General features: G+C 46.3%; 1 protein-coding gene across 3 annotated transcripts in view; it reads left to right on the forward strand.

Moving 5' to 3' along the window:
- The window catches only part of FAM168A (family with sequence similarity 168 member A), a gene marked incomplete at both ends in the record, with an annotated part of 66,219 nt that extends 53,803 nt beyond the window's left edge, over nt 1-12,416 (forward strand). For 2 of the 3 annotated variants that reach the window (XM_080700188.1, XM_080700186.1), the window contains 3 exons: nt 8,318-8,460; nt 9,625-9,799; nt 12,304-12,416. In XM_080700188.1, coding sequence (XP_080556314.1) covers nt 8,318-8,460; nt 9,625-9,799; nt 12,304-12,416 — 431 coding nt within the window. The remainder of the gene's footprint in view (nt 1-8,317; nt 8,461-9,624; nt 9,800-12,303) is intronic. The other variant, XM_080700187.1, reaches the window with a different exon arrangement.
- Between the last annotated feature and the right edge of the window lie 2,819 nt (nt 12,417-15,235).

A 15,235-nucleotide genomic window follows, 5' to 3' on the forward strand; every position in this document is an offset into this window, starting at 1 on the left:
AATACAGCCTGTCTCCTCCCTACCTTTTCCCCCTTGGTTGAGACTGATTTGTTTCTTAAGAAGAAAGGAAAGAAAATTTAAAAAGAAATTTCATATGTAAATGTTTTAAGAGGTTCTCCTACCCATGCAAAAGTTTGGCCTTCCTGTTTAGGAAAGATCATCCTCGAATACAGGGTTTCTTAACCTTGGCACTATTAGCATCTGGGCTGGATAATTCTTTGTTGTGGGAGCTGTCCTGGTCACTGTGGGATGTTTAGCAGTGCCTCTGGCCCCTGCCACTAGGTGCCAGTAGCAAAGTGCCATTGTGATGACTAAAAATGTCTTCCAAACAGAGCTAAGTGTCTCCTGGAGGCAAAGTTGCCCCATGTGAGAAACTGCCCCAGTGGAGTCTTTACTACTGGAGCAAAGTATGTATGGGAACAGAAGCCAGTGAGCCCATCGGATTGGTCATTCTCATCTCCAGGCTCAGTTGGGTGACTGTGCTGTCATCTTTACATCTGAGTTTTAATACAAAGTGGTTCCACCAAGGAGATGAGGACCGGTGTTTAGAAATCACTGAGTGGCATTTTGACTCCATTGTGCCTTGAGGGAACTGTCCAGGTGAGGAATGGCTGACTTTGGTTGTGGTGAGCACTTACCTGCCAAACTGTACCAAGAGCTAGACAAGCCCTTAGTGGGATGTTACAGTGAATTGTTAGCATGCTAAGTAGACTAGAAGAATTCATTATATTTTCTTTTCTTTACAACATCCAATATCATTTTCTCCTTGTTATTATTGCCCCTAGATGTCATCAGCAGCTTATACAACATAGCTTACCTTTTGGATAATAGGCTTTCATAATCACCTTCTCATTTAATCAACACAGTAGTCCTATAAAGTTATATTGGTGAGTTTTTATTCTGGTTTGATAGCTGAAACTCAGAGGTGGATTTTATTCTTAAAGAGAGGAATGTCAGCCGGGCGTGGTGGCGCACGCTTGTAATCCCCATGCTTGGAAGGAGACAGGAGGATGGCGCAGGTTCGAAGCCAGCTGTGCTGGCTTAAAAGACCCTGTTTCCAAAGATTTTTTAAAAAGTGTAAAAATAGGTCTTGGAGTGTATTCCGGAGGTAGAAGGGCTTCCAGAAACCCCAGTACCACCAAAAAAAAAAAAAAAAGGGAGGGAGGGAGGGAGGGAGGGAGAGAGAGAGAGAGAGAGAGAGAGAGAGAGAGAGAGAGAGAGAGAGAGAAAGAGAGAAAGAAATGTCAGGCTGGTGGTGGTAGCACATTCCTAAATCCCAGTACTTAGGAAGCTGAGACAGGAGCATTGCAAGTTTGAGGCTGGGGCAACTTAGCAAGATCCTATCTCCAAATAAAATAAAAATAAAAAGGGTTGGGGTGTAGCTCAGTGGTAGAATGCCCCCCGAGTTGAATCTCCCATGACACACATACACACACAAAGAGGAATGGCAGTCATAGAGATAGTTTTTCCAGATACCCCAGGTAGGCTCTATTTAAGGACATATATGTATGGCTATATATGCTAAATATGGATATATATATATATATATATATATATATATATATATGTAAATTGGCATACACCTGTTCTGTCATACACCTGCACATATGGACATAGATGCATAGATACTATATAGTATAGCAGAAAGAGGCCTAGAGAGGAAACCCAAAGAGATGGATTCTAGACTTGGTTCTGTGTAGCTTTGGGTAAGGCATGTCTATGCTTTGGTCGTTAGTCTTCTGAACTTCAAAATGAGAGGCCTGGATTAGTTCACCTTTAAGGTTCTCTGTGTCTGTTAGATTCCTGATTCGCTTGCCTCAGAGCTGTGTATCAATATCTTCCACCCTGCAGTGACCTCCTCTCTAGCTGCCTTTACCAGTAGCCAGCCAGAGCCTTTGCTCTTTTCTTTAGAGAGAGTGCTCATTCCCTCCAGAAGCAGCCCTTTCCACAGCTGGGCAGTTTGAGAATCAGAAGGTCCATGCCTTCTACTGTATTAGGGCTCCCTGAAGTGTCACTGAAATGTCCCATAAACCACATCCCACTCACCCTCCCAGACAGGCTGTCATAGACCCTGGATAGGACCAGAATTTATCCCTTTCCTTTAAGCAAGTAATGTTTGAATCTGTATAATTTTTTAATGGAGTTGGGATTGACTGACCCACTCATACCTATAAAGGGCTTCTCCTAGCATTCAAATTTTGTTGCTTCTAATAGAAAATTCAAGGCACTTTGACAAATTCATTTTAATTTCACCAACACTTGCTAAGCCTGAGTGTAATTAGGTCATTTACTTCTTCAGTGCTCTCTCTTTTGATTACCAACAAGGATACCTAGGGGTCAAGGCAAGATACAGACACAGTGCTTTATTTTGTCCAGACATATAAATCTGATGATCAATAAACCTATTAGTCTAAAAGGCATCTGTGATTTGAGGATCAATACCTTTGAAAGTGGTAGTGCTCTGTAACTGAAAAAAGATTTATGGCAAGGGAGAAAGATTGAAGAGAGGACTGCAGAGTTTTATCCTGCTAATGTATACACTCTATTATCCTACTTGATGGAGACTAAAATTATGATTAGAAGCCTGAAACAAACAACAGACATCATAAACAAAGCCTCTTTTGTAAGGCAGTGCTGGGACTTCTAGCAATCGAATTCCTCTCTTCTCTCATGAGTTTGCCTTTAGTTAAATGGGGACAGGGCCAATATACCAAATGCCCAAGATTAAACTACAGAGACCTTTAACTCAGAAAGAGCTCTTCCCAGGGCATAGTAAGCCCTAAACTGGAGACTCAGTTCCACAATGATTTACAGTGTCATTGGGGGAAATTTGTTGTCCTTTTGGGCTCTGGGTTTTTCCTCTGAAGAGAAGAGGGTTGAATGCAAGTCTCTAATGTTCTTAAAGAAACAAGTTGGGCATGGTTGTAATCCCAGTACTTGGGAGGCTAAGACAGGAGGATTGCAGGTTCACAGCCAGCCTCAGCTACTTCTTAGTGAGGCCCTTTGCAACTTAGTGAGACCCTGTTTCAAAATAAAGAATAAAATAGGGCTGGGGTTGTAGCTTGGAGATAGAATGCCTCTGGGTTCAAACCCCAGTACTTAGGGGCTGGGAGGATAGCTCAGTGGCATATATAATCCCCAATACTGCAAAATGAATGAATGAATGAATGAATGAATGAATGAATGAATGAATGATACCATCCTCAAATTCTAATTCTGTAACTTTCAGAATCAGAATTCCTTTTAGGCCTCAGTGACTAAATCGAGTCTAATTCTGCTTGGGTAAAACAAAACAAAATGTTTTCAATAAACCCAGAAAAAACCCAGCAGCTTCTTTTGCATAGAACAAAGTAATAAACCTTGACTTTTGCCAGGCATGTTGGCACGTACCTATAATCCCAGAATTTGGGAGACTAAGACAGGAGGATCCCTAGTTGGAGTACAACTTTAGCAATTTAGTGAGGCCCTCATCAACTTAGTTAGACTTTATTTCAAAATAAAATAAAATGGGGCTGGGGTATAACTCAGAGGTAGAATGCCCCTGAGTTCAATTACCAGTACCACAAAAAAATTAAAAAGAAAACCAAATTCTGACTTTTGTGATATTTAAGGCAGCCCAGCTATATAAAACCAGAGAAATTTTCAGTGTTCCCCTAGAATTTCAACAGGATCACCTGCCAGTTGTAGAAAGTCCTATGCAATAATGTTCTGGTAAGAGTTCTATCGAGATACATAAAGGCTTTTAGAATATGAACACCAGAAAGGCCTTCTGAAATTATCTAATCCACATGAGGATATTTCGTGAGAGGAAGGGAACTGATTCTCTGGAGGAGCCTGGACTGGTGCCCTGGGTGATTTCTGCAACCTCATGTAAGATCCTTCTGCACAAATGGTAATCTTGAGAACTGCTGTGGTTAGAGGAAGTGTCCCCAGGGCGCTCATCATCTTTTAGTATCTACTCATTCTCTGAACTGTGAAATGTTTATGTTCGTCTGGGAGATCTCCAAGATCTCTTCTAGCTCTTCAGTTCTGATTCTCCCATCCCGAACTGTCTAGACAGACGAGCATGGCCTTCCACATCAGCTTCGCTTTGGCTGCCAAGGATGTTTTGGCTACTGATTTGTATTCTAAGTATGTGTATGTCTCATTTTATAACCTGAAGAAAGGGAGACATTCTCAGACAAGGTTATTCTTAGATGTGGAAGCCAAATTCGTGTGTGTGTGTGTGTGTGTGTGTGTGTGTGTGTGTGTGTGTGTTACTGAGGGTGGAACCCAGGGGCTTTTCTACCTCCAGGCTTTACTCCTAGACCTATTTTATATTTTATTTGGAAACAGGGTCTCACTAAGTTGCTGAGAGCCTCACTAAGTAGCTGAGGCTGGCTTCGGACCTGCGTGTCTCAGCCTCCTAAGCACGGGGATCACAAGTATACGCCACCACGCCAGGCTCGTGGAAACCAAATTCCACCGCAATATCTTGGAGCCTTTCTGTTTTCCTCAGAGTGATAGTCCCGGCACTTGGAATTTGGTTATCCTTGTGGCATAGAGGAGTGGTGTGGCATAGAGGGGCGGTGAGTCTTCCCTGGGGAAGATGAAAATTCCAGAGCACATTCTCCAGAAGCATAAAGTAAATGAGAGCACTGTTGGTTTGTTAACTTTAAATAATTATAAAAACATAGTATTTTATTTTATTTTATTTTTATTTTTGGTGGTACTGGGGTTCCTGGAAGCCCTTCTACCTTCAGGCTACACTCCCAGACCTATTTTATACTTTTTATTTAGACAGGGTCTCTTAAGCCAGCGCGCACGGCTGGCTTCGAACCTGCGCAATCCTCCTGTCTCCGCCTCCCAAGCTCAGGGATTACAAGCATGCGCCACCACGCCCGGCAAAACATAGTATTTTAAACACAGAAGTTTAGAAACTTAAAGAGTCCTAGAGTCAATGTCTAAGTTTAATTTTCTGCCTCCTATAGTCTTGAGGCCACTTTCAGCTTGCATACTCCCAATACAGGAAGCTTACTATCTCTATACAGTGAGAGAGATAAAATAATAGCTGCCCTACATGAAGCACTTACAATATCTCAGGCAAGTGTGTCAAGCACTTTGCACTTAATCAGTGTCTTCCTCACAGGAACCTTAGGGAGTAGGTTACTACCCCTGCTTTTCAGGTAAGGAGATGGTACAATCCGCAGCTATTAAGTAGCAGAGCCGGGGTATAGACCCAGGCTGTCAGTCTCTCTTCAGACTGCCTTAACCACTGCTCTGTGCCATAGCACTTTTAGAGATCGGCATATTCTGATTCAAGGTATCCTACTCTTCTTCATAGAAAGAGATGCTCTCTTTTCTGGCAGGACTCTCCACACAGTTTGTTTTACCTTGTTGTTGTTTGTAATGCTGGGGATCAGACCCAAGACCTCACACGTGCTAGGCAAGTATTCGACCACTGAGCTGTATCTCTAGCCCCTCCACACTCTGTTTTATTCCTTTATATCAGAGGTCAGCAAACTTTTATATAAAAGGCCAAATAGGAGGTATTTTTAGCTTTTGGGGCCATAAACAACTATCTTAACTAACATTGTAACAGGAAAGCAATCATAATGGATGTGTTTCATTAAACCTGTACTTACCTAAACAAGCTACAATTACAAAGAACCATGGGCTAGAGTTTGCCTATCTTGAATGTTAATAGTTTGAATAAAAGATTCTGTGGTAAAATAAATTTGGGAAATAAATTTGGGAAATACAATCTCCTATATATCCCTATTTTAGAGATTCACAGTTGATCCTATCACTTCAAAGACCATTCAGGGTATGGAAATTTTTATTTATTTATTTTTTTAATTTTAATTTTAATTTTTGGTGGTACTGGGGATCTTGGAAGCCCTTCTACCTCTGGGCTACACTCCCAGACCTATTTTTACATTTTTATTTGGAAACAGGGTCTCCTGAGCCAGCAAGGCTGGCTTCGAACCTGCACGATCCTCCTGTCTCTGCCTCCCAAGCGCGGGGATTACAAGCGTGCGCCACCACGCCTGGCTGGAAATTAAAAAAAAAAAAAAGAAAAAAAAACCTCTATATTTTTCATTGCTACTTTACAAATTATGGGACCTTAGAGTTTCACTTCTCTTGTCTCCTGTCCTTTCTTCTCAAACCCTTGGAATCATTTGTTGTGCACACCAGGAACATACTCATCTGGAGAACCCCCTTTGTGTCCTAGAGAAGTAAACAGGGTTTCCAGGGTGAAGCACTCTGGTCAGATGGCTCCTCTAGCTGTCTACACACCCGGGTTCTGTCTTCCTCCATGGTATGCTTCTCTCATGACCACATCTCATGATTAGCTCCATGGCCTAGAAGTCTTGAGGAGTCTGCTTCAGACCTCACCCTCAGCTGACTCCCACTTCCACTTCTGGTTAGTTTTTACTTAGCAGCGTTGCCGTCTCTTGAATGTATGCTTTCCACTCCATCTTCACTGCTGCTTATTTCCCACACAAACTTGACCACAAAACCATTTCCTGTGGAAAAAACTATGGATCTGCAAGTGGGAAAACAAACGACGATTCCAGGGGAGAGGACAGGACACCTTCTGTGGCACAGCAGCTTCCACGTCCTCTTGAGTCATCTGTGCAGGAAGTGCCAAGCCAAAGCTGTGGTGTGGACTGAGATCTGCCCTGGTGGTAGCTTGCTTTTTCTTAAAGTTAGGGTAGAAGAATCCAGGATCTCTAAAGCTGTGGAATTTTAGTTTAGGTAAAGATCTTTATTCTTAGCCTCCTGTTTCACAAAATAACAAATTAAGGCCCAGAAACTAGACCAAATTAGACAGAAAACCAAACTGAAACTTAGATGTCACCTCTTCCAATAAAGCCCCTCTTCCCCCCATTCTGCTTTTGCAGAAATAATCCCTTGGAGCTAAAAAGGTTCTTGGCAAATGAATTAAAGCCCAGAGAGGTTCATCATCATCAGACAGACCCACCCAGGACAGGACCACAGGGAAGAAGCCACCCAGCATCTTGCTACTAGGGTTTCATAGCCCAGTTTCCTGGGCACTGTCCCTTCCTTCAACTCCAAGGAAGACTTTGCAGTGTTTAAAAGTTCCTAAAAGCCGGGCATGGTGGTGCACGCTTGTAATCCCAGCACTCGGGAGGCTGAGACCAGAGGATCACAGTTCGTGGACAGCCTCAGCTATTTAGTGAGACCCTGTTTCAAATAAAGAATAAAAAGGGCAGGGGTCGTAGCTCGGAGGTCGAATGCCCCTGGGTTCCATCCCCAGACCTGAAAAAAAAAAAAAAAAGAGAGAGAGAGAGAGAGAAGAAGAAGTTCCTAAAAAGACTTGCTCTGTCTGAGCTTCCAGACCTGTTCATATAAAGGAAAGAATTGGGGTCACTTGATGATCACCTGGTTTGATAAGATGATTCTATTCTTATCATCTATAAGATGATAAGGTAATTCTATAAGGACCTGATCTTGTTCCTGAGGGCTACTGTTTCAAGTTCTTCCTATAAACATAAGGTCTCTGTTATGTTCTCAAGGCAGCACAGTTTGTTTGCATGACCCACTGTGAGCTTCTTGGGGCCTGGTTTCTGTCCTGCTGAGGTACAGACATGGCCTAGGTTCCAAGTCAATGTGAATCTTGGTGAATCCTGACTTCAGGCCTTTGGAACAGAAGTTACCTTTTTCAAGCCCCAGATGGAGAAGTAAAGCCATTTCTGTAAAGCACAGTTTTCAACATCAAGAAGTTGAGGATCTCTGAGAGATGTTTTATGTGGAGTTTTCACATTCATTCTTGATGGGGAGCGGGGTAACATGGTTGAGGGAAGCCCATAAAGGGAGACAGAAGGAGAAAAAGAAAGGCAAGAGCTAGGAAGAAAACAAGACAGAGAGACAAAGCCTGCAGCAGAAGATGCTCTGGCATGAGAAGACAAAAAGCCAGAAGATAGAGTGGCAGTGAGAGCACGTGGGTTGAGGGGCTTCCATCTGTGCACACTACCTTTTCTCACACAGACACTGCAGAACCCCAGGTACCACAGTGGAAAGGGCCCCACAAGAAACCAGCTGGGTTCTAGCCTCTTCATAGTGAGAGTCCCTACAGCCCAGAGGAATGAAAGTGCCCAGAAATCATGCATGCAGCCCTGTGCACCAGGCCTGAGGGAGCCGCCTTGGGGCCAGGCTCTCTGATGGAGCCCTGCTCTTTTGTTTGTTCTCATTTGTGTTTCCAGCCTGGATTCGGCCCGTCTTTGCCTGGGGATCGTGACTAGGACCTGCTGCCTTCCAGTGATGCTGTTGTACCAACTAACTGGATGTCTCTCGTATTTCCTTCATACAGGATATACTGCAGGAACACCGTACAAGGTCCCACCGACCCAGAGCAATACTGCTCCACCCCCCTACTCCCCATCACCCAACCCCTATCAGACGGCCATGTATCCAATCAGAAGTGCCTACCCCCAGCAGAATCTGTATGCCCAGGTAGGTACACACAGGAGGTCTGGGCCTGCCTCTCCTCTGCAGCCTGGGTGGGGTGAGGTGAAAAGGAGGGGAGTTCATGGGTCTGGCCACCGTTGTATCACCGAAGCAATATCCTGCGGCCTGCTCGCTCCCTCATTCCACCTCAGCCCCCAGAGTGGTGAGGCACCAAGTCAACTTTAAATAAAGAAAAGACACTTGAGATTAGTTTCTGTCCCTTAAGGAAGGCTGTCCTGACTGTGCTGTCAGACCTCAGGGGTTGCATCGAGGCTCTTATTATTTAGTGGAAAGATACAAGAATTTCTGAGTTAAGATGATCTAAGAAAGCCACGCATGGTGGTGCATACCTGTAATCCTAGTACTTAGGAGGTTGAGAGGAGGATCACAGGTTCTAGGCCAGCCTCATCAAGTAATGAGACTCTTAGCAAACTAGTGAGACCGTGTTTCAAAATAAAAATAAAATAGGACTGGAGATAGAGTTCAGAGCTAGAATCCCTTGATTCATGCCCCCCACCCCCAAACACACACAAGGATGATCTCAGCAGCCCTTTTCAGTTCCCAGGGCTCAGAAGGCCCATGGAGTGTAGCAACAGGAAGCAACCATGTGATCCAGGAAGTCACCTCAGGCCATTATCTCCTTCCTCACCTTTTGGTCTAAGGGGAGATAGCTAAGAAGAGACATCTTGGGAAGTGCTCTCATTGGTGACGTTTCTCAGCGTGAGGCCCCTGGCACTTGCACAGTTTTCAGTCAGCTGCTACCACTGATGATCCCTCAACCTGTGTGCGGTGCTCTTGGAGTCACTGGCCCCATTTGCACGCTTAGAAACTGGTGATAGTCCCTACCTTTAAATTTTAGGTAGCTTATAAAAGCATAAATTTAAAACTAGGGTTAAAGGAGTGGCTCTTAGTCCACCAAGTCATCAGGGCTGCCTGGGAGCAAGGCAACATGGGGGAAGAGCCTTATTCAGACGAGGGCAGAGCCAGCACCGAACCGACCCAGTTGTGTAGTAAGACAAAGCAGAGCTCCAGGTGAGGCCTACACCACGTGTCCCTGGACCAGTGCTTCTCTTGCCCCAGCGCTTAGGGTCTGGGAAAGACAGACCCACTCCCCATTCTGTCTCCTGCCGCCTCTCAAGAGCCTGTGTGACCTCAGCCTCTCTCCGCCAGGGAGCCTACTATACACAGCCGGTGTACGCTGCCCAGCCCCATGTCATCCACCACACCACGGTCGTCCAGCCCAACAGCATTCCCTCTGCCATCTACCCGGCACCTGTTGCTGCCCCCAGGACCAACGGCGTGGCCATGGGCATGGTGGCGGGTACCACCATGGCGATGTCAGCAGGTGAGGGCAGCATCTATTCTTCTCCTCCAGGAACCGGCCTGAACCTGCCTGCAGCACAGTGTGGGAAATTCTATGCCGGGGCGAGCCAGAGAGGGGTCCTAAGTCTATGGCAGGACTAAGAAAGATTTCACCCAGAAGGGGCTATTGAGCGAAGACTTAAAGAGTGAGCGAGGCTAAGCAGAGGGAAGGAGGTAGATAGACCCCGAGGGCGGCACGTTCTCAACAGAGATGGACCAGCGCACGTAGGAACACAGGCTGGAAGCGGGGGCGGCAGCATAGTCAAGGGTAAGGGGGCAAAAATTCTCAAACTAACTTCAGGTGAGGGAGCTGGCAAAGGGCTTCAAGCAGTGGGAGGGGCGGCGGGGGTGGTGCCTTCTCTTCGGCTGCAGTGGGAACCAAGTAGGTTGTGGCTACAATTCAGGGGAGAGGTGTTGACCAGGACTCTGGCAGCAACAGGGGACCCAGAAAAGAGGGCACAGGGCCATGTTATTTAGCCTGCAGGAGCATAAAGGCCTGCCCCATAATTAATTATAAGGGATGAGGGAAGCAGGAGATCCTGAAGACCCCTTCAGGGCAGACTAGGATTCCAGAGGCTGGGGGTGGGGAGTGCAGTTTCAGGAAGGTCTTTGAAGAAGTTGACACCTAGGGAGAAACATGGGCGTTCCCATGAGGAGCAAAGGAAGACCAGAGGGAGCTGGGCACGGTGGAGAGCGCCTGTAATCTTGGTACTTGGGAAGCTGAGACAGGAGGATCTCAAGTTTGAGGCCAGTCTCAGCAACTTAACAAAACCGTATCTCATAATTTAAAAAAAAAAAGTCCAAAAATGTAATTGAGTGATAGAGCAGTCACGGGTTCAATCCCCAGTACCACACACACACAGACACAAAAAAGACCAGAGGGTCGTGACTAGCTTGTACAGACCCCGGTTATAAAGAAGCAACTAGGCCGCTGTCAGAGGGATGCCGAGTGCTGGGGTAGAGTAGGCATTTGGCTTTTATTTTGCCACTTACATTAGCCAGATACCAGTGCCATCCTGTCCTTAAGGTACTGGGCACCAGGTATCCATAGGTCACACCAGAGCCCTGCCCTAAGGAGCATAACTGAACCATAGAGCCAGCAATGACTACTCGGCATAAGAGAAGAATCAAAAGTAAAAGGCAAGCCGGGCGTGGTGGCGCATGCTTGTAATCCCCGCGCTTGGGAGGCAGAGACAGGAGGATCGCGCAGGTTCAAAGCTAGCCCCGCGCGCTGGCTTAGGAGACCCTGTTTCCAAATAAAAATGCAAAAATAGGTCTGGGAGTGTAGCCCGGAGGTAGAAGGGCTTCCAGGAACCCCAGTACCACCAAAAAAAAAAAGTAAAAGGCAGCCGGGGATGGTGGCACACATCGTAATCTTAGTATGACACAGGAGGAGCTCACATTCAAGGCCAGCCTCAGCATTAACAATGCCCTGTTTCAAATTAAAAAATGAAAAGGGCTGAGGTATAGTTTGGCAATTAAACACCTGTGAGTTCAATCCCCAGTATCAAGGAAAAGAAAAGTAAAAGGTGACAAGCATGGTGGCACAGGCCTGTAATGCCAGTACATGGGAGGCCAAGACAGGATTGTAGTTTCGAGTACAGCCTCAGCAACATAGTGAGGATCTCAGCAACCTGGCAAGACCTCATTTAAAAATATAAAAAATAAGTTGGGCGTGGTGGCGCACGCTTGTAATCCCCATACTTGGGAGGCTGAGACAGGAGGATCACACGGGTTCAAAGCCAGCCTCAGCTACTTAGTGAGGCTCTCAGCAACTTAGTGAGACCCTGTTTCCAAATAAAGTGTAAAATAGGTCTGGGAGTATAGCCCGGAGGTAGAAAAGCCCCTGGTTCCACCCCCAGTACCACAGAAAAAAAGAAAAAGAAAAATATATATATAAACTAAGCCAGGTAAGCCAGGCATGGTGGCGCATGCTTGTAATCCCAGCATTTGGGAGGCTGAGACCAGAGGATTGAGGTTCGTGGACAGCCTCAGCTACTTAGTGAGGCCCTTTGCAACTCAGTGACACCCTGTAAAGAATAATAAAAGCAAAATAGGACTGGGAATGTAACTCAGAGGTAGAATGCCCCTGGGTTTCATCCCCAGTACCACAAAAATAAAAAAAATAAATAAAAGTAATAAAATAGGATGGGAGTATAGCTCAGAGGTAGAATATTCCTGGGTTCAAGTCCCAGTATCACAATAAATAAATAAATAAAATATAGATATACAAAATAGAACTAAGGGTATAGTGCAGAGGTAGAACTCCTCTGGGCTCAATTCCCAGTATTACTAAAAAGAAAAAAAGAGAACAGTAATTGATCTGCCTGTCAGCATCTGAAAAGATTCCCCTAAGGAGATAAACAAAATGGAGAAGCGACGGCCAGGGAGGCCAGGGGGATGGAGAAAGGGAGCAGTGTGCTCTGTGGTTTCCTCCGGGCTCTGGTACAGCCTGGTCAGATGTCCTTTTCTCTCTCTGCTGCTCAGGTACTCTGCTGACTACACCCCAGCACACTGCGATTGGGGCACACCCTGTTTCCATGCCAACATACAGGGCCCAAGGAACCCCTGCGTACAGCTACGTGCCCCCGCACTGGTAAAACCTGCAGCCCATCCAAGTGAGTGGGGCCGGGTGGGTGTGGAGGGAGGGTGACACCCAGGAGCTGCCTTAAAGCCCCCACTTGAGACACGGTGCTGCAAGGACAGGTGACCATTTTCAGTTGATTTCCTGCTCCAAGTTCTCTGATTTTATTCTTATTAATAGCTGACACTTCACATGTTATCTCTGATAATATTCCCAGTGACTGTGCAGTGGGGATCATTAGCTCATTTACAGATACGTGTCGCTCAGCACCACACAGCCAGTACAAATTGAGCTGGGACTCAGATGCCAGTCCCCTAGTACTCAATTCCATACTCTACTGACTAACCCGTCCTTCAAGTGAAATCTCACGTAAATTGGATGTTAGCTCTGGTATGAGGCAATTGGAGACCTTGGGTCAAGCCTGGACATCAGCTCTCTCACTGTCCAGCAACTTCGTGCCAGTGCAGGTGAATTAAAAGATCCAGGAGGTCACGTCGAAATCTGCCCTATAGCAGCGTCTACCTTGCTTTGCCCCTCGTCCAGGGGCTCTTGGCTCTAGGACACACTTCCACTGGTGGGGAGCAAGCAGCTCCATTCTGGGCTCCCAAGGCAAAGGGAGGGTTCCAGAGGCTTCCCGGTCACTGACAGCTTCCTCCTTCCCCAGATCTGGAGTCACACATTGTATGCAACTACTCAAGTCTTACACCGGTGCTGGAGCAGCTTCCTAGCAGCACCACCTCTATTTGCAAGAAGAGACAACGGAAGTGCAAGGGTCACTTTATGCATCTTTAATGGTTTTGGTTTTTATTTTTGGTTTTTGTAAAAGCTGCTTTTTCTAATCTCCTGCCTCTTCCCCCATGGCCTCCTTAGCCGCTGCCCTCCTAGCTGTCCCCTACTCCTGCCTGACCAGGCCTCGTCCTCTCTGCACTCCGTTTCTTCCCCCAAGTCCTGTCCCCGGGATCTCAGTCTAGTGGCAAACAGAACAGGGCTTATTGCAGTGGTTCAGCTGAAGGCCTAACTTCATTTGAAGAATATAAACGATGTGGCCCTCAGGTCCAGGGTCAGAACTCAGAGCTCTTGGGCAGGCCACATCTCTGGGTGATGGTTCCTTTTCTGATTTTTCTAATTAAGATTAGGACATTACCATGTCCTGACACAAATGAAATGTCTTCTGAGAACCATCGCAACAGACCGAGAACAAAGCCACCTGATTACGTAGGAGTCTTATTAGCAGCTTCATGCCCCAAGCTGATAATCTGGGGAAACCAGAGTCTTTGGGAGAATTTGGGGAAGGGTTGGGGAGGGGAGAAGAGGAGAGAGGTACTTGCCTGATGGCTTTGGTTTGAAAGGTCTCTGGCCATATTGTCTGGGCCCTGTACCTTCTGATTTGCACAGTGATGTTAACTGACCTGGCACTTCTTCAAAAAGGTGATTTTGACCACACACCTGCCGAGTGGCTGCAGGGTGATGGGATCCCAGCATCCCGAGGCCTTAGAAGGCCAGATTCCCTATGTAATCCAGACCTCAGCCTCTGAGCCCTTACAGACCCACTCTGATGAGGAGCCTCCTCCTGATTCGAGTGGGAACCTGCAGCATTTCTCTCCCTTTCCCTTCTGCCTTTTCCAGTGCCAGGGCTCCCCTGTCTGTCTGTGGGGCTGGCAGGCAAGCCAAGCTGTTGGTTACCTGTGCCACTCACGGCCAAAGTGAAGGAACCACATTCCAGGCGGGTGCTGGCAGCTCTGAAGGTCAGGATAGTGAAGGAAAAGCAATAGCAATAAACATTTCATAGACTCATGGAACTGAAGGGACCTTAGCAATCATCTCATCCATTTCCCTATTTGACAGATGAGGAAACTGAGGCCCAAAGAAGAGGCCTCGCAGTAAATTAGCATTAAATGCAGCCTTCCTACCTAGTGGCACGTTGCCTACAGAAATGTACCTAGGGATGGATTGGCTTGGTTTTATAAAACTTAAGTCAGCAGCGCCCACACCTGGTGAGCTGTGGAATGACCTCTGGGCTCTTGTTTCTGCCCTTTTCCCTCACGGACTCCAAAAGTGGGGGTTGAAGACTGGTCAGAGGCCACGTGGGGGCAGATGGCAGGATCAGAAATTGCAAATGAAGAAATAGCATTTGGAAATTCTGTGAAGACATCTGGAACTTTCGTCCTGTACCTGACTCCACCCCTAGGAAAAGGAGCAGGTGGGCTGGCCAGAAAGGAGAGGCCATGCTTTTAGTACAGTAGCCCCTCATCCTGAGAAGAGAGGAAGAGTGTGGGAGCCATCAGGAGAGGAGAACAAGGATGAGGCCCAGAAGACATGGGCTCATCTTGGAGAAGAGGGATCCCTGGGACAAGGAGGCCCTGCTAGTCCCAGCCAGGAACCTGGATTGCCCAGCACCACCCTCCTGTACCCAGCACTTAGCTGGGTCAGCAGCCCCTCTGGGGTGGGACAGGAACATTTTACTGTACAAAATGAAATCACTGACAACATTTGGGATATTTAAATAACCTTTCATTTTAAATTCATGTAAACTTGGACATACCCATTCCCCTACCTCCCATTTCCCCTAAAGGAGGAAAAAAAAAAAAAAAACAGGAAATCCTTGGGCTAGAAGGGCCTCAGAAGCTGTCTGGCTGTTCCCAGGAAACCAGAGCCCATCAGCATCCCATCCTTACCCCAGAACAAGGAGTTTGGGGACCCACCTTCCTGGCCTTCTAGAAACTTCAGTACCAGTAAGAGAAAAAACAAGTTATTCTGAGTGGTCTATTCTGGGATGCTTGATGAAATTTTATTTTAAAACAAAGTTTTCCAGTATTAATCCATATTTTAAAAATA

This window comes from Muscardinus avellanarius (assembly GCF_963383645.1).
Source record: "Muscardinus avellanarius genome assembly, chromosome: 1".
NCBI classification, from domain to species: Eukaryota; Metazoa; Chordata; class Mammalia; order Rodentia; family Gliridae; genus Muscardinus; species Muscardinus avellanarius.